Genomic DNA, 19,721 nt, shown 5'->3' with positions numbered 1-19,721 from the left:
TTCCTTGCATTCCACATTGCCCAGAGAATCGGCAAACAAGTCTACATCAGCTTTGCTTCTCAATCTTTCATGCCATGCAACAAGCTCAAAATATCCTGCCCAGGGGTTGCTTGAATATCATTATCAAAAAAGGATAGTCTCCAAACCTTCTTGGCTGCTTTACAATCAACTAAGGCATGACACACATCCTCTATTCCCATTTTACAACGCTGGCAGGTAGGCTCTTGGACAATCTTCCTCTTCCATAAATTCTCAGCTGAAGGAAGCAAGTTTTTGGCTGCCCTCCAAATAAAAATTCTGATCTTCTGCGGCAAAGCAAGAGACCAAATGATATTCCACTCATTTTTCGAAGGCTCCGAGCTTGAAGGCATGGCTGGAAATCTAATTTTCAGAGCTGACTGGTAACCGCTTTTGACAGTATATTGGCCACTCTTTCCATAATGCCAAATGAGTTCATCCTCCCTTGATCTTCTCGGTAGCGGAATTTGAGTTATAACATCAGCATCCATCTTATCAAAATGCCTGTAAATCAGCTCCTCATGCCAACAGTTCTCACCATTGATTAATTCAGAAACTAGAGCCTCACTAGGCATTGTTGGTTTAATCACAGGCTTGAAAGTAACAGGTTTTGGAATCCAGTTAGCCTTGTGAATATGGACATCTTGACCATTTCCAATTCTCCATCTAGAGCCCGCACAAATGATTTGTCTTCCCCACAAAATACTCCTCCAAATATATGAAGGATTAGAGCCAAGCTTCGCATTCAAAAAATTGGATGAGTGGAAGTACCGCGCTTGCAGAACCCTGGCCACCAAAGAATCGGGGCATTGCTGAATTCTCCAGCCTTGCTTCGCTAATAGAGCTTGGTTGAAGCTTGCATAATCCCGAAATCCCATGCCCCCCTTGCACTTGGCCTGACTCATTTTCTCCCATTTCGACCAGTGAATACTTCGTCGTTCCCTGTTGGATCCCCACCAGAAGTTGGCCATTATTCTTTGGATGTCTTCACAAATCCCCAATGGAATCTTAAACACACTCATAGCGAAGGCTGGAATGGCTTGCACAGCTGCTTTAATCAACACCTCCTTACCCCCACATGAGAAAAATTTATGCTGCCAACTTGAGATTTTGTTAAGAACTTTCAGCTTGATGTCATTGAAGAAGCCACTTCTCTTTCTCCCAACCATAGCAGGAAGGCCTAGGTAATTTTCATGCCTGGACACAATGTTGAGATGAAATATGTTTCCAATTGCAGTAGCTTGTGCTTGCTGGACGTTGCCACTAAGAAAGAAAGAGGATTTCTCGAAGTTAAAAATTTGCCCAGATGCCATAGAGTAACAGTCCAAGATCATCTTCAGCTTTGTGCAATCGGCAACTGAAGCTCTGCAAAAAATAAAACTGTCATCCGCAAATAATAGATGCGAGATCTTCAACTCTTTTCCAAATGACAATCCATGAATAAGTCTTTGCTGCTCAGCTTGCTGCAACAGGGAGGAAAATGCCTCTGCACAAGTAATAAACAAATACGGGGAGAGGGGACAACCTTGCCTTAACCCTCTTTGAGGTTTGATAAAGCCCCTAACCGATCCATTAATGATAACCGAAAAGGATACTGAACTAATACACCTCATTATTAGACTAATCCATTGATGGGAAAAGCCTAGGCGTTTCATAATTTGCTCAAGAAAGCTCCACTCCAATCTGTCATATGCTTTGCTCACATCAAGCTTTAATGCCACCAAACCCTTTCTTGTGCTCTTACAATGTCTTATTTTGTGAAGACATTCATAACCAACTATAATGTTGTCAGTTATCAGCCTATGAGGGATAAATGCACTTTGCGTTGGGGAGATGATTTTGTGCAAAATTTGTTTAAACCTATTAGTAATTGATTTAGCAACAATCCTATAGATAACATTACACAAGCTTATAGGCCTAAACTCTGTGACTTTTCTAGGCTTTCTAACTTTTGGAATCAATGCAATATATGTATGGTTGATAGGAGTTACCGAGCCTTGTGAATTAAGTATGTGCAGGCAAGTAGCTAGGACTCCATCTTTGACCATTTGCCAATGCTTTTGGTAAAAGACTGCAGGCAATCCATCCGGACCCGGAGCCTTGGTTGGGCACATTTGGCTCAGAGCATCCCTCACTTCCTCAGCTGAAAAAGGTTTCTCTAACATCTCATTCATATCTTCCGATACTCTCGAGGTCATGCCTTCCATTTCTGCTGAGATTTGCTCTTGACTTGGTTGAGTTGTTGCGAACAGATTGTTGAAATAGCTGCAAAATTCCTGCTCTATCTCCTTTGGTTTCTCAGTCCATCTTCCCGAGGTGTCCTCTATCCTCCATATTCTGTTTTTCTTCTTCCTCGCCGACACCTTGTTGTGAAAAAACTTTGTATTCTTGTCACCTTCCTTTAGCCAATCCGCTCTTGAGCGTTGCTTCCAAAAGATTTCTTCCTCGATGAGTATGTTTTGAATTTGCTTTTCCACTTTCTTTATTTCTACTCCATTTTCAAATTGCATCTTCCTAAGCTTTAGCCCCTGCAACTTCACCCTCAACTCCTCTAGCTTCTTCTCCCGCCTTCTAAATTCCCCTTTGCTCCAACACAACAGCCGAGCCATCGATTTTTTCGCTGAGTTCCGAAACACTTGCACTGGATTTTCACTCCTCCAATTGCCAAACAGCTTCCATTCTTCCTTGATGATTTCTTTACATTGATCGTACGAGCTCCACATATCCTCGTAATGGATTCTTGAATGGTGCCTTCCATCATGAATCATTCCCCCATTCCTCTCTTGCACTTCCATCAACACAGGGCAATGATCCGAAAACCATGTGTCAAGATTGCTAGCTTCCCCGTCCACAAAAATTTCACTCCACTCTGTATTGCAAACAAATCTATCTAACCTTTCTTCCACAAAACCTAGCCCATATCTCCCATTACTCCATGTAAACGGATACCCCTTAAACCCAACATCCTTTAAGTCACAATCCCTCAACGCTTCGCTAAAATCATTGATTAAATTCACATTCCTATCATTTCCCCCCTTTTCTCACCCGGATGCAAAACCTCGTTAAAATCACCAAAACATAGCCAAGGGCTAAAAGACAAACCTGCCAGCCATCTCAGAAGTGTCCAAGTATGCTTTTTTTCCCCCGTTACTGGATGACTATACACTCCTGTAATCCTCATTCGTTTACCAGATGCCGTTAGTATTTCAGCATCGATATGGTGCGTGCTGAAAGACTTGATTTGCACCATACTTCCTGAACTCCAGAGCAACGCTAAGCCTCCACCTCTACCACTACAGTTTACCGCGAAGCAACTGTCAAAATTTAGCTTATTTGCAATTCCGTTCATTTGCACAACTGAGACCTTTGTCTCGCACAAAAAAATAATTTGAGCACCATGCAAACGGAGGATTTTTTTTAAGGCTTGAAACGCTCGGGGATTCCCCAAACCCCGAACGTTCCAACTGATAATTTTCATGGTTTTCGGCGGGGCTGACTGCCAGCCTCCGCCGATACTTCTCTAAAGTTTGATTCCATTACTTCCATGTCTTCCAGCATCAAGAGCTCTTTGCTCATCTTGGCCCCTGTTGTTGGCGGGAAATGATTAAGTTTGTTAAGCTCTGGTTTGCTAAAGCTAGTTAACTTCATTTTTTTCTTGGGGTTTTGCCCGACATTTTCCTTACTTGGCCTTTTCTAAGTCCCAATCTGAAATTTGGATTCCCCCTCTCCTGGACTTCGGGCTTGTCTTTTCCATTTCCGCTTATTGGGCCTTAATTGTGAAATTACCAGCCCATCGTCTATTTCAGCTTCCTCCTTTCTCATTTGGTTCACTTGCACCCTTTCCCTCTCTTTTCGGTTTCCATTTCCCGCCTCTAATTCCACGTTTCTATGGCCTGTGCCATTTCCCAAGCCCTCAGCTTGCTTGTAGCCGTCTACTTGCTTTTTTCCCATCGATTCTATCACTTCCTTCATTAAATGTTGCTCACCTACTCCCTCCACACCACTCCTCTTGTCATGCTCCCTGATTTGCCCCATTTCGCCCCCAATGGGTTCTGACCCGTTTACCCTTGATGGGTTAGCTTGCTTCTGCCTTTGCTGTTGAGAGGAGCTGTGGTTCTCTGAACTTTCAGCTTTCTCTTCCGATTTACCCCCCCCAGAGCTCCATTTTTCCCTCTTTTGATATCTTCTTGCTTGGCTCCCTACCGTTGTTGCTTTCATCCAATTCCCATACGGTAATTCTCCTTTTTGTTGGCTCTGGTAATTTTCACACTCCTTGTATTGGTGGCCAATGATCCCACAACAAAAGCAAAAGTCTGTCAATCGTTCATAAACCACCGGCATTGGGATGTCTGGCTCACCTTCCTGTTTGAGGAACAATATTCTCTCCAGGGGTTGTGTTATGTTGACTGAAATTCTGATTCTAGCAAATTCTCCAAAGCAATCTCCATTATCATCGGTTTCAACCTCCTCTACTATCCCAATCTTCCCGCCTAATGCTTGAAGGAAGTCTTTTTCCATACAAGCAATTGGGACGTTCCGGATCTGCACCCAAAAGGATGTCCAGTTAAAGGATTGTTTTGTGACTTCCCCGATCCCTTGGGGCTCAGTTAGGACTTTTAATGCCCTATCAAAGTGCCACGGACCCCCTGATAATACCCTTTTTTTGTCTGTTTCTTCTGCAAATCTGAACATGAAGATATTATTCCCCAAGCTCTCAATTTTGACTTCTTTGAATTTTCTCCACACCTGCTGTAACGCAGCCTTGAGTCCTTCTTTATTAACTCCTCTCGATAGAAGGACTTTACCCATTAAGCATCCTGCTAGCATTCTTTCTTTCTTAGTTTTCAAGCCCACCTCCAACGTCACTCTAGCTTTATCTTCCTCTCGGATAGTTATTGCTTTGCATTTTCGAATTAATTCATCCGTATCCATGGCAGCTAATAACTGGGGGTGAGCACACCAATATGCCTACGAATCTCTTCCTCCAAGAATACTCTCTGCTTCCCCAGAGAGCCTAGCCAAACACACTATAGCTAAAGGACTAGAATGATGATCTACTTTACACTCCCATGGAGTGAACACCCGGGTCCTTATGACCCCTCACTACTTCCATTCCAGCCTCTCTATTCGAGAGAGAGAGCTTTACAAAGGAAGACTTAACTTCATACAATCTTGAGTTAAATTGTTTTTTAAATTAGAATAAGGATTCTGAAGAACAAAATAATTAATTTGATTAAATATACTTAAGCCGCCAACTCTTTTAATTATATATATACATATAAGCACACACGCATAGGATAGAGTTTAGTGTGGGCTTTTTATAAAATAAAATTACAAGGGACTTAATTAAATACAGTTAACATTAAAATTAACTACCTACGCTAAATAAATAATTGAATTTAGGAGGAAAGTTTAGTTCGAGGGACTCTCGCCCCCTGTGGTCACTCGTTGGATTCATCAATGTTCATACGAATATTGGAGCCCCTACGCACCTGCGAACCAAACATTTTACTTATCAGAACAAAAACGAAGGGAAGAAGGGAATATCGTATAGCAATTGGAACGGTAGCATTCAAACAAGTTGGCTCTGATTAAAAATTGTGTAATATAATTTGCATCTTATAACTTTGAAGCATTAATCGACTTATTAAATGATTTCCCTTGCATGGTATTGTACCCTTGAATTTTGCTTCTTTTCTTTAGCCGTGTGAGACACAGGATCCCTGATCTGGCTCAGTGCTTATTCTCTTTAAATGTTGAAACTATTATCAATCACTTTGCTTGTCCCGGGATTTATTAAACTGCAGTCTTAATTACTGACATTTAAACGCAAAATTCCAAGTACTTGTGTGGCACTTTTAATTTGGTTGTCCACAATTTAGTAAAATTCAGATTTCAACATTTGTGCCTCTGTGTATATTTAAATGCAGATCAAGTCATGGCAAGTGAACCACCTAACATGGTACTTGATCTTGTTGGAGAAAAGCTTCATCGCCCAACCCCTGCACCTTCTCAATTCAGCATTTTCGGAGTCCCAGATGTACTGCGCAAGTTAAATGAAAAGGCTTACGAACCAGAATTACTAGCAATCGGTCCTTACCATCACAGTAAACATCACTTATCGGCCTTTGAAGAGCACAAAATCAGCTATCTTCAAACTCTCATAGAGCGAACGGGTATACGTTATGCAGAGTATGTGAGGGCAATGTGGGCACTGGAAGAAAGAGCTCGAAATTGTTACGGAGGATCCATAAGTTTTGGCAAGAACGAGTTTGTTCAAATGATGTTTTTCGATAGTTGTTTCATTGTTGAGGTTATTCGTAAGTTTGGATTGCCACATTTGAGAGGAGATGATGGCCCCATTTTTAAACAAGGATGGATGTTACCTCATGTGGGAAGAGATATGATTTTCCTTAAGAATCAACTTCCATTTTTCGTTGTTTGGAAGTTGTTTATAATGTCTGAGATGTCTAATATTCCAAGGAACGAAATTTACACTATCAAGACATTCATTCTTTTATTCTAGGAACTTGCATATTTGTTGTTTGGTAGAAAAGGAGTGTCACGGAATAGAGAAAAGTTCCACCCCACCTTTAGTCTGATAATATGCCTCTCTGTTAAGTCTTTAGGTGTCTTGTTTTTAGCATATATATAGCAGAAGTCCAGCAGCTAACTCGTCCTTTACATTGAACAAATCTTAATTAGCTGAGAAAAAATTCATAAGTTGAACAAATATTAATTAGCTGAGAACTAATCATGAGTTGAACAAATATTAGGGTCCGTTTGGGCTTGAGGTTGGTCAATGTGTTTGGTAAACACTAATCCAGGTACATTGGTGAAATCTTGATCTTTGTACGACTTTTTCGTGAATCAATTCCTTAAATTAGCACAATATTTCCCATGAAGTTATGCACACACCAATTCATGGTTCCTATTCTAATCTTAATTAGACTGCAAGTAATTCTGCTGTGTGCTCTGGCTTGTAGCATTTTTTTGGTCTTTAATTTCGAAAGGTGATAATTATTGTTAATTCTTGAATCACATTTCAGGCAAGATGGCCAGGTATGGATGGAATTCAGGGACCAATATTGTCGGGAACTGCTTTTACATGAAGAGAGAAGCATTATATGGCAAGTTTTCACAGAAAGGTTTGTCCATTTTCCTTTTTGCTGCAATTCTGCATTTTCAACGAAAGTAGTATGGCAGTTTATGCAGACTTTCTACATTTTTTTTTTTCAGTTTCAGAGGATTTGGTGGCAAATTGAAAAGGAAACAGAACAAGGTTACAACGTGCTACTGCATGATTTATTTATATCTGGATACTATTTTAATGAAAATATGAATCTTAGCTAAGCATTGTTCTCAAATGGAATGCTAGTGAGAAAAGACAGCTGTTAGGTTCATCAAGTCAACAATTCTATTAATCTTTGCTATACATCATTGCATATATTTGCAAATGACTTAATGAAAAAATCAGTCAGCTATAAATTGTTAAATTGTTTGTGTTTGATTCAGAGCTACATCATCTGAATGAATCCTTTGGTCCTTCAAATGAGTTGATCATCTCTCTTCAACGTAGCAACCAACATAAAACCATTGACAATGGTATCTTGTCTAGCACACTGCAACAGGAAGCAAAATTTTTAGCTTCTTACAACTATGAGAAGAACACTCTGTGGCGAAAACAGGCAAGTAACCTCTGTGAAAACATTGGGATGCCGTTAATATAATTAAGTAGATACTAATTATATCATTGAATCTTTGCTTTTGGTTTCAAACCCGATAGAATACTTGTACAAATCTCTGATAGAAGATTATTTTAGCGGATTCATTTTGCACTGAAAAGGGTGGAAATCCATGTTTTGCAATCCATCACGGTCAGCATTCTTAGGAAGTGCTGCATCAAGTTTGAATGACACATTGGTTCAAGGCACAAGATGGAACTGCGGTTTGCTTGAAGTCACTTTCTCAAAGTGCTCCCCTCCTCTTTATGGGCTATCAAGAATGCCTTTGCTTCAATGCCTTTGCTTCAAACAATGTGCTATAGCTATTATGCTTTGCAGCCATTCTATTCCTTGCCGTCATGGTGTTTAGCTATTGTGCCTCACCTGTGTCTCATAAATGGAATTTCCTTGTACCCGAAGTTAACCATTTCTAAATAGAGATTAGGAGGCAATCTAAAGATGCTTTGTCATATTGATAGGTCTAAAACATTGTAACTATTTATTTCTCTTCTACTCAGGTTTCAAGTCCATGGTTTATGAACTTTTCATGTATTTTCTTATGTTCACTACTGAAACATTTGTTGGAGGCTCTCAACACCGGTGGTTCAGTCCTGACGTGGTGTAGCAAACAGAGGATTTGGATGATAAAATCAATCACTTGCTACACCTATGGAACTATAGATGCCATCTTGAAATGTTTTGGTATGAAACAACCATGTTTCTCACCCACAAATAAAGTTTCCGATGATGAACAAGCCAAATTACATCAACTGGGTAAATTCAACTTCCATACCTCAACCAAGTTTCTTGCTCCTTTAGTTACCTTAGTCATGTTGAATATGATTGCTTTTACTGGAGGAATTGCTAGAATGGTGATTTCGGGGGGCGCAAACGAGTTGCTTGGGCAAGTTATCCTCTCATTTTACATCTTACTAGAGAGTTATCCAATAATTAAAGGGATGGCATGGAGGAAGGATAAAGGACAAGTCCCAGCTTCTGTTGCGTTACTGTCTTTTGTTCTCTCCATCATTTTATTGCTTTTGGGTTCCGTGGTTCTCAGGTTAATTTGAATTGTACTAGAAGTTCACACTGAAAGTGAAAGGTTACAATTATGTGCTTCATTTTTGAAATAGTTAATGCCCCCATTAACTTCTTTATTGCTTTCAAATGATGCCGATAAAGGCAACTGCCCTGTTTCACAGGATGACCTAATTAGAACAAAATTGCAAAATTCTGGCACTTATTGCTTTATTGAAGGTCCTTGTCCTTGTTCATGACCATTTAAGCTCATTGACTGGGGGCACCAGAAATGTCGATACCTTGCATATCACCAATTAATTTTGTTAATTCAAGTTAATTCTTGTTCCTTATGCTAAAGTACAAACGATTTATATTAACAATTCAATCATTTTTCGTTTCTAATTAAACCATTTCACCAATTCATTTGGAAACAATTTCACTTTTTATTAACACCGAGTGCCCTTTGCTATTCAATTGAATACGCCACTCACAATGGCCTTTCGTAAACAACGCAATGCCCGAAAGATGAACCGCCTTATCTTTCTATCAACACATAAAAAAGTCACTCAAAGTTCACATGCATCGTCTCATTCTAAACCATAAAATCACCACCACCGATACAGCAAAGCTTCTTTAATATCAATATTTCCTTTTCAAACTTCACAAGGAAACCGCCCAAAGGGCTAAAACCCTGCTTTCTGTTTCAAGATTGTTCTCTACCTCAAGAAACTACTTAAGCTCCAATTCAAGAAACATCGATTCTGTTTCTCTCACAAAGCCCATCATCAATGGCTCATCACGAACAAGAAGATCAATGCAGCAGTACTGGTACTATTGCCCAAAAGATCCAATACCCACTAGACCCAAGCTCCTACAAGATTCTCGACGAGATTGGGGTTGGCGTTAGTGCAATAGTTTACAAAGCCATATGCATCCCCATGGACTCAACCGTCGTTGCAATCAAAGCCATTGATCTTGATCAATCACGAACCGATCTTGATAGCATCCGACGTGAAACCAAGACCATGTCGCTTCTCTCACACCCAAACATCCTCAACGCTCACTGCTCTTTCTCTGTCGATTCCCGCTTGTGGGTCGTCATGCCCTTCATGTCATGTGGCTCTTTACAGTCCATAATCTCGTCGTGTTTTCCCGACGGGTTACCCGAGCCATGCATTGCCATTGTCCTCAAAGAAACCCTAAGCGCCTTGTCGTATCTTCACAACCAAGGCCATTTGCATAGAGATGTTAAAGCTGGTAACATTCTCAGTGACTCAGACGGCTCTGTCAAGCTTGCTGACTTCGGCGTATCGGCTTCGATTTACGAGCCCAGTCACCACCACCACCACGGGTCGGCCATGATCACTGACATGGCGGGGACGCCATACTGGATGGCTCCTGAAGTGATACGCTCGCACACAGGGTACAGTTTCAAGGCTGACATTTGGTCGTTTGGGATCACAGCACTTGAGTTGGCTCACGGCAGGCCTCCTCTGTCTCATCTCCCGCCTGAAAAATCTCTGTTGATGAAGATGACGCAGCGGTTTCGGTTCTCCGATTATGAGAAAACGCTCAAGATCAAAGACAAGAACAAGAAGTTCTCCAGGGCTTTTAAAGATATGGTTGCTTCTTGTCTTGATCAAGACCCTTCAAAGAGACCCTCTGCTGAGAAGCTTATGAAGCATTCTTTTTTCAAGAACTGCAATAAGGGCGTTGAGTTTTTTGTCAAGAACGTGTTGCATGGGTTGCGTAGTGTTGAAGAAAGGTTCAAGGAGAGCAGGAATCACGTTGGCGCTGAGCATCATGAAGATGAGGAATTTGAGGTTGGCTCATCACCGCCCGTGAAACAGAGGAGGATCAGTGGGTGGAATTTTAACGAAGAAGGGTTCGAACTCGACCCTGTTTTTCCATTTTTCACGACGGAGTCGAGAGCAGACTCCGACTCCGTCGTGAAACAGGTTCGATTTGGTGGGGAAACAATCATTCCGCCGGATCGTATTAAGAAACAGAGTGAGTCGGATACCAACTCTGAGGAGTCAAATTTGGGAACCCAATTGGCTGTTCATCATCAAGCCGCTGAGAGTGATCAGAGCAGTGAAGTTGTTGGAGCGTTTGATAATGAAACTGTGTTGGGAGGTTTGATGGCGCTGAGGAGGAGCTTGGATGAGGAGAGGCAGCAGGTTTCTAATATGATTGCACTGTTGGGAGGGGAAATTAGCAGGGAGGATCAGCTGATGCAGATTGTTGAGAGGTTGAAAATGGAGTTAGAGACTGAGAGGAGAAAGAACTTTGAACTGGAAATGGAGTTGGAGTTTCTTAAGCATCAGATTTCTGGTGCAGACAATAGTGGAGGCACAGATTGATCATTTAAATTTTCCACATGCTTGTGAATTTATGTTTAATGTAGTGAGACACTGAGACTCAGGTATCAAAGTTTGTTTTCTGTTTCCATATGAGAGGAATTAGGATAACAAGTTTGTGCATGTTCATTTGTGCGACTGATTTTGCCATTAGAGACCCTTTTTCTTTTTTTAAACTAAAAGACTGGTAAAAATGATCTTGATAGACATTTATTACAAGTAAAGAATTGGTTAAACTATTGCATTCTTACACTAAAGAAAAAACCAGTGCACTAAAAATGCCTGAACGAAAGATACTTCTTCCAATAAAGAAGGTATATGCTCTTTTGTAACACGCTGCGTCTTTAGATTTGGTTCTTCTAACTAAAATCTTCTAGATCTAAAGATTGAAAGCTGCAAAATTAGAAGACAGCCATGTCATATAATTTATAAAAATAGTAGATGCAACCACACAAACGCTAGATTAAGATCCTTGTACATAGTGATGGGACAAAAAATGAAAACTGAAAATGTCAGTTATACAACATATTGGGCCAAGCTCTTTTATTAGGGCCTTGTAAGTTCATTTTTGGACAAAGGGTATTATGCAAACACCCCCTTCTGCCTCGATATGACACCCCTATTATTAAAAGATAAAAAGAACTGGCTCAATAGAGTTCTGAACTCAATTGTTCAACCCAGATTCTCCAAAACAAACGAAACGGTTGACAAAATAAAAACCAGTGGTTAGCTAGCCCAGTCAAGTCAATGAAGCTGCACCACCAATCACAACCTTTGCCGTAATACACAATTCAGAGTCACAGAGCTACAGCTACGATTATTACTGCGACGTACGAACACAAACGTCTGTCACTTTCGCAATCCTACATAATCTCACAACCAATAAAATTAAACTAAACCCCTTTTGCTAGTTCCCAAGTGCTTTTCAACACATTACCACTTACATAGCTAACAGAGTAGCAGAGCCAAGATACTGATGGAATGTTTTTTCGAACGAGCTAAATAGTAAATAGAACCAAATGGTTATAGCTAGCTCAACCCTCAAGGGCTTTTATAAATTTGGTCTTAAGCTCTCTCTTTCGCATTTGTCTTTTTTGTCATACACAAACATGGAAACAATTTATCGTATCCACATGAATTAAAGTAGCTTTTAATTAGCTTTATTAGCTTAACCTTCAGCCTTCAGCCATGAGTGGAAGAGACGGCAACTTGTTACACTGCGGGTAAACACTGCAATCTCGGCTAAATAACCTTGTAAAATCACGGCCATATTTAGCATGGGATGCATTCTCCTAATTGGCTTTCTAGTCTTTCAATAAAACTTCAAATTTCTCAAAGCTAACTGCAGCAGGGGATCTTTTGTTTATTTGAGTTTCTTTGATCAAACTTACTCTCCCCTCTCACTGAGTGCACTGAGATTTCCTGCAATTGGGTTCTTGAATCAAAGCTTTTTCTGAATGAAATGATATTTGCTAGTGCTAGCGGCAGTCCATGCCACACACAACTAACCCTATATACTACTACTCTTTAGTGGTGCATCTACCGAAGCTTCATAATTTATAATGCAAGTTAAGACAAAGTGGGTGTGAAAAATAAGAATTCAAAATCGATTAATTTTTATTTTAATTTGGCCTGTTGACTAGGTTTGATGTTGAACTAGATTTTACTTTCGCTTTCTAATAATCTATTAACTCTCATAAATCATAATTTCTCCTCGAATGATTGATCGAGAGACCAAAGATTTAATGGTGTGTTTACTTATCAGTAATCGAAATGGAAATTTTAGAATCGGAATTAATGATGGTTTTACTTACAAATTCGAAGCATGAAATTGAAATGAAATTCATGCGGAACCCACAAATTTGGGATTCATTACTAGAGTTTTGATGCCCAAGGCACGGTGGGGGGATTGGGAATCAAACTCTCATTTTTGATATTGACCTTTTTTGTCCCTGTCTAAATTCCCTAATTTCCATTTTATCCTAGATTTAAATAATCATAAAAAAAACAAAATTGGATGAAAATCAAAACAAATTAATCCCAGATACATCTAAGCAAATTCAAATTAGCAGCACCATGTCGAGCCACCAACAACAGTCAAACCAGTAACAACCATCGTCGTCACAAATGTCGAACCACTACCAGCAGCATACGTCTCATCACGAACATCGAACCAGCAATAGCAGCCATCATGTCAATGATTTTGATCCTAATGATGATGATGATGTCGATGATAATTACGATTTTTTGTTGTTGTTGTTGTTGATGATGATGATGATTATTATTATTATTGATAACAATAATTTTATGGATAATAGTAATCATAATTATTAGAGTACAAAATAATAATTGTGACAATAGTTAATTAAGGACTTTTTGGTAATTTAAAACAATCTAACTCATTCTGATTCTAATTCTATGACAAAATAAACACATCAATTGCAATACAACTCATTCTGATTCTGATTCATACTACTAAAATAACCAATTTATTTTGATTTCTCCATTCCTCATTTTGATTCCAGCCCGTTCTGATTCCAGTCTATTCTTATTACTGATTAGTAAAAGCACCATAATTGTCTTTCAACATTAGTGTGTCTTCTTTTTTTTTTTTTCTCTCTCTTTATACTATTACATTATAAAACTATATAATGGTCTAGCACCAATATCGACCCCACAGTAAGGTGGATCAGTTTTCAAATATTTGAAAGAAAAATTTAACAAGAAAAAGAAAATACACATCCATATTCCCTTCTAAAGAGAGTTGCATTACTACTCACCACCTAACTAATGGTAGTCTCACATGCGACCGTGTCATAACACCAAGTAATTACTTTACACTCTTCATTTTTATTTTCTTTATTTTTTACATAACCGTTTATTGATAAACATATGTTTAAACTTCATTTGCATTTAAAAAACACGAATTTGAATATTTCATTTGATTATTCATTAAAACAAAGAATATAACGTACACCAGTGTCTTTTGAAGGCGCTTAAAATGATTTGCATGCTTGAGTAAATGGCCAAGAAGAGAGGAAATTAATTACATTTATATAAAAAACAATGAAATCTCATTCATGAATCATAGTTGTTAACTTGCAAAAATTTTGTTCCTAATTTTTATTACTTGAACTTTTATAGAATGGATTATTCAGTTAATTATAAGATTGGTAATACCTCTCTCTCTTCTCAACTTGTTTAATAATTTTTGCGTCCAAATTAACTTGACAATAGATTTTGTTAGTTTTAAATCACTTATCTCGTTTTCTCTATATATCCTGTATTTATAGCGTCTATGAAGTAAACGAGATATATGTTTTTGTATGTTAGAACTATCATAAAGTTTCTTTATTTCATTTAACCTTTACATGAATGAATAAGTAATTACGATGGTCCCTGAACTCAAGAATGTATCTTTAATTCATGCATGTCTCTTGGTGGCAGAATACAGAATGTTGGATTCATTCAATTCAACATGAACAGTAAGAGCCAGTGCAAGCATTTGAAATTTAATTCTGGTGCTAGATCTTCCTGTCTGGTGACATGGATGGAAGAGCATGATAACCACTAATTAGCCATTAATTAGGCATTAATGACCGGTGAACCCTGTGGGACACGATAAAAGAAAAAAAAGGAAAAGGAAGAAAGAAATCATTTTAATTTTTTAATTAAAACATTTCTCCCTCCTCTAACTATGTCTGATTTTAACCAATGGTAATAGGACAAGTTTGCAAGCTCATTTAACCACGCCCATCTACCAATTTCTCTACAGTTAATAATTTCTTTACAAATGTATATTGCAGAACCAAATTGTATACACACACACACACAAATATATAAAAAGTTACAAGTAAAAAGGACACAGCTAAATCTGTTTAGATTTGACAAACAGGAGTGCAAAGCTAGCATAACGAGGTTCTTCAAATAGTAAGTAGTAGTGACCAAACGTTTGGCTAGGATCCTCTGCAGTGATACCCTCCAATGGGATTTTCACCTTGTGGTTTAGAAATTTGATGGGGCTCTTTGATATTTTCTCAGGTCAGTTACTTTTTAGACATGGGCAAGATTTTTGTCTTTTTATAATTTTTTTTTTTTCGTTTTGTTGTTTTAGTTTCTTGGTCTCTTTATAATTGATGTGAAGCTACAGACCGTTTTTTCTTATGTGTCTTTGATCTTTGTATAGGTCTCTGACTGATTAACAAAGCCAAAAAGCATATCCATGGAGAGGAACATTATGAGCAACAGCTTGAAAGATCACAAAATTGGCAGTAGATTCACTAGGGACAGCATCAGCAACTGCAACGGCTACAACAACCAAAACAGTGGCAACAAGATGAAAGATTCCTGCCAGCAGCGGCAGCAGCAGAGCTATGGAGAAGAATATCTAAGTGGGTTTTCATGGCCACCAAGATCTTACACATGTAGTTTCTGTAAAAGAGAATTCAGATCTGCTCAAGCTCTTGGTGGTCATATGAATGTTCATAGAAGAGACAGGGCCAGGCTGAGGATATCACCTCCGACTCCAAAGGATATTATTGTTAATAATAACATTAACAATGGTCAGTACCCTTTGCTCAACCTTAACCTTAACCCTAACCCTAACCCTAACCCTAACCCTAATTTCTCTACCCCACCTTTGGTTTCTCCTTTTTCTTCTTTTTCTTCTCAATCTTCAGCTTCTTCAAGTGAAATCAAGAAATGGAGTGCCCTAACTGGTGCTCTAAGCCCCAAAGATTCAGTGAAAAAGAATGAAAAATCGTTTTCCGGGGCCAAAGAATTTGGTGGATTCACCGAAGAAGATGATGGATTTAAGCTATCAAAGAAAGGTGGTGAGATTGTTAGGTTGGACTTGGAAATTGGAGTGATCAGTGACTCAAAGGAGGATTTAGATTTGGAGCTTCGATTGGGGTACTCTTAGACAAATGTAAGCTAAGCTACATTAATTTATGAACACAAATTGCTGTAGTTGGCCCACTACACCAATTTGTGATCATTTCTGCATTTATATATTTACTGTTTTCAAATTCAAGTAATGAAGAAGCACAGATATATGTAGGAGATGCTTCGATGTAAGATTTTGCAGCTAAGATTGATGATGGTGGTGATGATGATACTAAATGTCACAGCTGCTTAAATATTTACTTAATGAAATTTTCAAATTCCATAATCTATCCCTTAGAAAAGTGTCTTGCTTAACAAATATATATTATTGTAATCTTTTTGCACTATGATTACTTTGCTTTGAGTTTTGACTCATACGTCAGAGAGAGAGAGGGACACACAAAGAGAGAGAGAGAGGAGAGCTTTTACCTCATCAAATAGCTGCTTCGTCATTTTTATTTTTTTATAATTTTTTTTTCTTGTTTCTTCTTCTTTGCTCTAGTAATTATTTTTCCGTTGGCATGAGGCTCTTGTTAGGTTAATTATTTTCTGCTGTTGGTATGAGGTTCTTGTTAGGTTAACTGTAACTTAACAACAAAAATAGCTGATTTAATAAATTAAAACAAAAAGTGTTCACGTGGATATATGGCCTTTACAAAAAAATAAAAAAAAAAAGAAAGAAAGAAAAAGAAATGTATATATGGCTTATTTTGTGGCTATTCTACTTGCATAGCATAAACTAATCTGTGGTACTCTTTAATGGAGGATATGGGGAAAAGAAAAGAAAACATATGAGAAGAAGATGAAGTTAAGTTAACAAAAAGATAAATTTTTTAAAAAAAAAAATGGAAGGGTCTCTCGGACTAGCTATAGCAGCATGCATGGTGGTTTGTTACCTGCCTAACCAAAAATAAGGGTGACCAGAGTGACAGGACATATACTTATATATCATTAAAAATTAACTGAGATACTTTGACATTATAATATAAGTAATTAATTAGAAGAAGATCAATAAATAAATTGGTTTGCTACCTGCCTAACCAAATTAAGGGAGACCTGTGAAAATTGATAAACAATTGAACTGAGATACTTTCATATATATAATAATATTAAATTAAAAGTGTTGTTATTGCATGATGGTGCATGTCTTATATATGGAATTTGTACTTAAAAATAATCATTACCAATTAATTAAATAATAGTCTAAACACGTGAATGTCAGTTGAAGTTAAGCGGCTTTTTCTTTAGTTTAGTGATCATATATAATTTAAAAACCAAGTTAACGAGTAGGCACCTTGTTTTTCATCATAACCTTAATTAATTCATCATTTAGCAAATATCAATACAACAAAATTTCATACTGCAATCCAATGTCGCAATTGGTATCTGGATGTGTTCTGGAATGCAAGCTGCGTTTTTGGAAAAGATGGCATGGATTAGGTCATGCTCCAAAAAAGAACAACTCTTTTGTTTGAATCACTGGAACAAATGTAATTGTTTATGGAAATCAAAATCTACAACCACACAAAATTAACAAAATTGACTGCCCAAACTTTTTTGATAAGTCTTTTTCAATACATTCATCTTACATTGTGCATTATTACAATCATGATAGCATATATGTCATAATTGAAACCAAGTTCCAATGCAAAATTCATTATTGTATTTGTATACTGTTCGAAAGAGAAAAAAAAAAATGATTAACAAACATGTCATTTAATTTAAAACAATAAGCAAGTCTATAAGCCACCAACTACCCATAGTCCTGTCTTTATTGATCCAAGTCTCATCACTTCGTAATTCATGAGTTTAAATAAGACTAGACCACCCCAAATGCCATTATCTTCCGAACATGTTTTTACGCTCAAATTCGTGTTCTTCATGATTCAATCATAAAACTTCAAGTAGCTCATATTCGTGGTATTGAGGGAATCATACTCATTAGTCAGACGGCAAAAGTACATTTCTTCCTACAAATACGAACAAGTATTCAAGTCCGCTTGTACAAAATGGAAAATAATATTATCTTCTAAATTAAAAGGCAAATCCTACCCATTTGGAGCCCGGACATCCAGATTGCATAGAGTAATCTAAGCAAGATTGAACAGAGACCTAAACTTCTAAGTAGGGTTGCCAAAGATTAATATACAAAAGAAAAATGGGGAAAAAAAATCTGAAAAGTTGCATGTCTAGTAACCCTTGTATAATTTAATTAGTACAATGTATCGTAGTGATAAATGAAACTGAAAAGTTACACGAGAAAGATGTAAGCAATCTCTATCAGGTAAAACTGTAACATGTATGCCAAGTAAATGAAAAGAAATGATGTGAAACAGAAGCAGCGACTAGTGAGTGATGTGTTTGGATGCATTTTCCCAAAAGCTGAGGGGTTTGCATGTTCCCGACAATGCCTAGGTGTCAAATGGTATGATGACATTTCCTTAAAAGAGAATGAAGAGTTCAAAGCATTACAGAGAACTGAGAGACCCCAAATTCTTTCCCATTGTAGCACTCATTCTTTCAGACACACATCCATATACTTACAAATTAACCTTTCCCCACCACCTCACCCAACCTAATTAACCCTCCGAGTACTAGTCGCTGCTCAGCTGTGAATGATGTTATAAATTTGTACTGTTCTTTCTGATTATTAATGGGCCACTCGTTCTTTATTTTTCTTTTTCATGATAATTAGACCCTGAATTATATTTACATACTCATTTTCTATAAATACTTTTATCTCTTTCCAACATGCTTGGGATTTATGTAATATGAAATATATCTTAAACAAAATAGGTAAATGTCAATGATAGTGTACAAAGTTGATGCAATTACCAATTTTTCCTTCGACATATATGTATGGCTTTTTTTTTATATATATTATAACACAACTAGAAACGTAGCGAGACGATTGGTATAGTGTCAATTAGTAGTGCTGCCAAACATCAGCTTCTGAATAAAAAAAGGTTACGGAGAAATTTATCCCACAAATTGTCACTTGTGGAGAGATTGATCCCCTTCCTTCAAAGTTGAGGGAGAGAATGTTGCATTATGAATTGTATTTAATTAATAATAATGTTTAATAATGGTGGGATCTTGTTTTAATAATTTTTTTTCCTGGGTCAAGCGGTTCATATAAAAACAGTTCAACAGTTCAATTCGAGGCCACGATAGCAATTTTCGGATAATCATATGAACATTTTTTTTTTCTCATCATTAAAAAGATTTTGAGGGTGTACTTCAAGAGTGAATAATATGGTACTTTTTTTTATCTATTTTATATTATTTCAGGAATAAAAAAACAGTTCTAGATTTTGTAAAAGTCACTTCCCAATATACAGAAAAGCACTTGGAAATTGATGACGTGTGAAGTAGTCCCCAAAACTACTCAGACAAACTAAATTGATTATAAGTGTTAAGTTAAATTAAATATTTAAATTTGAGATTTAATAATTTTTTTTTTCATTTGGCCCAGAAAACTTTATAATCTTTTTGCGTGTTTCGGCAAACAACACAATACTAATCTAACGTCATCCCTAGGATCACATTTTCTTTTAACTCTACGATTAATAATTTTTTTTTTAGACACTGTTTTTCACGACTTTACCACATTTAATTATTTGTCACTAATCTTGCTCACGTCATGAATCCAAATTTTGCACGGTGTAAAAAAAAAAACGCCAGCTGCTTTATATTAGTCACAATCATCCTTTTA

At 37.6% G+C, this 19,721-nt stretch overlaps 3 protein-coding genes and 1 pseudogene across 3 annotated transcripts; 3 read left to right on the top strand and 1 right to left on the bottom strand.

The window, feature by feature from the left end:
- Nucleotides 1-3,711: 3,711 nt before the first annotated feature.
- Nucleotides 3,712-4,950, bottom strand: LOC127903702 (uncharacterized). Its single transcript, XM_052444210.1, has one exon. The coding sequence runs from the start codon at nucleotides 4,948-4,950 to the stop codon at nucleotides 3,712-3,714; it is 1,239 nt and encodes a 412-aa protein (XP_052300170.1).
- A 1,006-nt stretch (nucleotides 4,951-5,956) lies between these two features.
- On the top strand, nucleotides 5,957-8,896 carry LOC127903700 (cellulose synthase-like protein G2; annotated as a pseudogene).
- Nucleotides 8,897-9,206: 310 nt separating this feature from the next.
- LOC102626742 (serine/threonine-protein kinase BLUS1) lies at nucleotides 9,207-11,251 on the top strand. Its single transcript, XM_006489490.4, has one exon. It carries the CDS (start codon nucleotides 9,551-9,553, stop codon nucleotides 11,123-11,125), a length of 1,575 nt encoding a protein of 524 aa, XP_006489553.2. The 5' UTR covers nucleotides 9,207-9,550; the 3' UTR covers nucleotides 11,126-11,251.
- A 3,739-nt stretch (nucleotides 11,252-14,990) lies between these two features.
- LOC112499552 (transcriptional regulator SUPERMAN-like) lies at nucleotides 14,991-16,593 on the top strand. The gene is made up of 2 exons (XM_025102618.2): nucleotides 14,991-15,163; nucleotides 15,309-16,593. The coding sequence occupies exon 2, from the start codon at nucleotides 15,345-15,347 to the stop codon at nucleotides 16,041-16,043; it is 699 nt and encodes a 232-aa protein (XP_024958386.2). The 5' UTR covers nucleotides 14,991-15,163; nucleotides 15,309-15,344; the 3' UTR covers nucleotides 16,044-16,593.
- Nucleotides 16,594-19,721: the final 3,128 nt, after the last annotated feature.

The sequence above is a fragment of the Citrus sinensis genome, chromosome 1 (assembly GCF_022201045.2).
Source record: "Citrus sinensis cultivar Valencia sweet orange chromosome 1, DVS_A1.0, whole genome shotgun sequence".
In the NCBI taxonomy this organism is placed as follows: domain Eukaryota; kingdom Viridiplantae; phylum Streptophyta; class Magnoliopsida; order Sapindales; family Rutaceae; genus Citrus; species Citrus sinensis.
The sequence above is the reverse complement of the archived record's forward strand: the minus strand, read 5'-3'. Positions and strand labels throughout refer to the sequence as shown.

Excerpts from the sequence above, each read along its gene's own strand:
- LOC127903702 (XM_052444210.1), bottom strand. The coding sequence starts at position 4,950 with ATGGATACGGATGAATTAATTCGAAAATGCAAAGCAATAACTATCCGA.
- LOC102626742 (XM_006489490.4), top strand. The coding sequence starts at position 9,551 with ATGGCTCATCACGAACAAGAAGATCAATGCAGCAGTACTGGTACTATT.
- LOC112499552 (XM_025102618.2), top strand. The coding sequence starts at position 15,345 with ATGGAGAGGAACATTATGAGCAACAGCTTGAAAGATCACAAAATTGGC.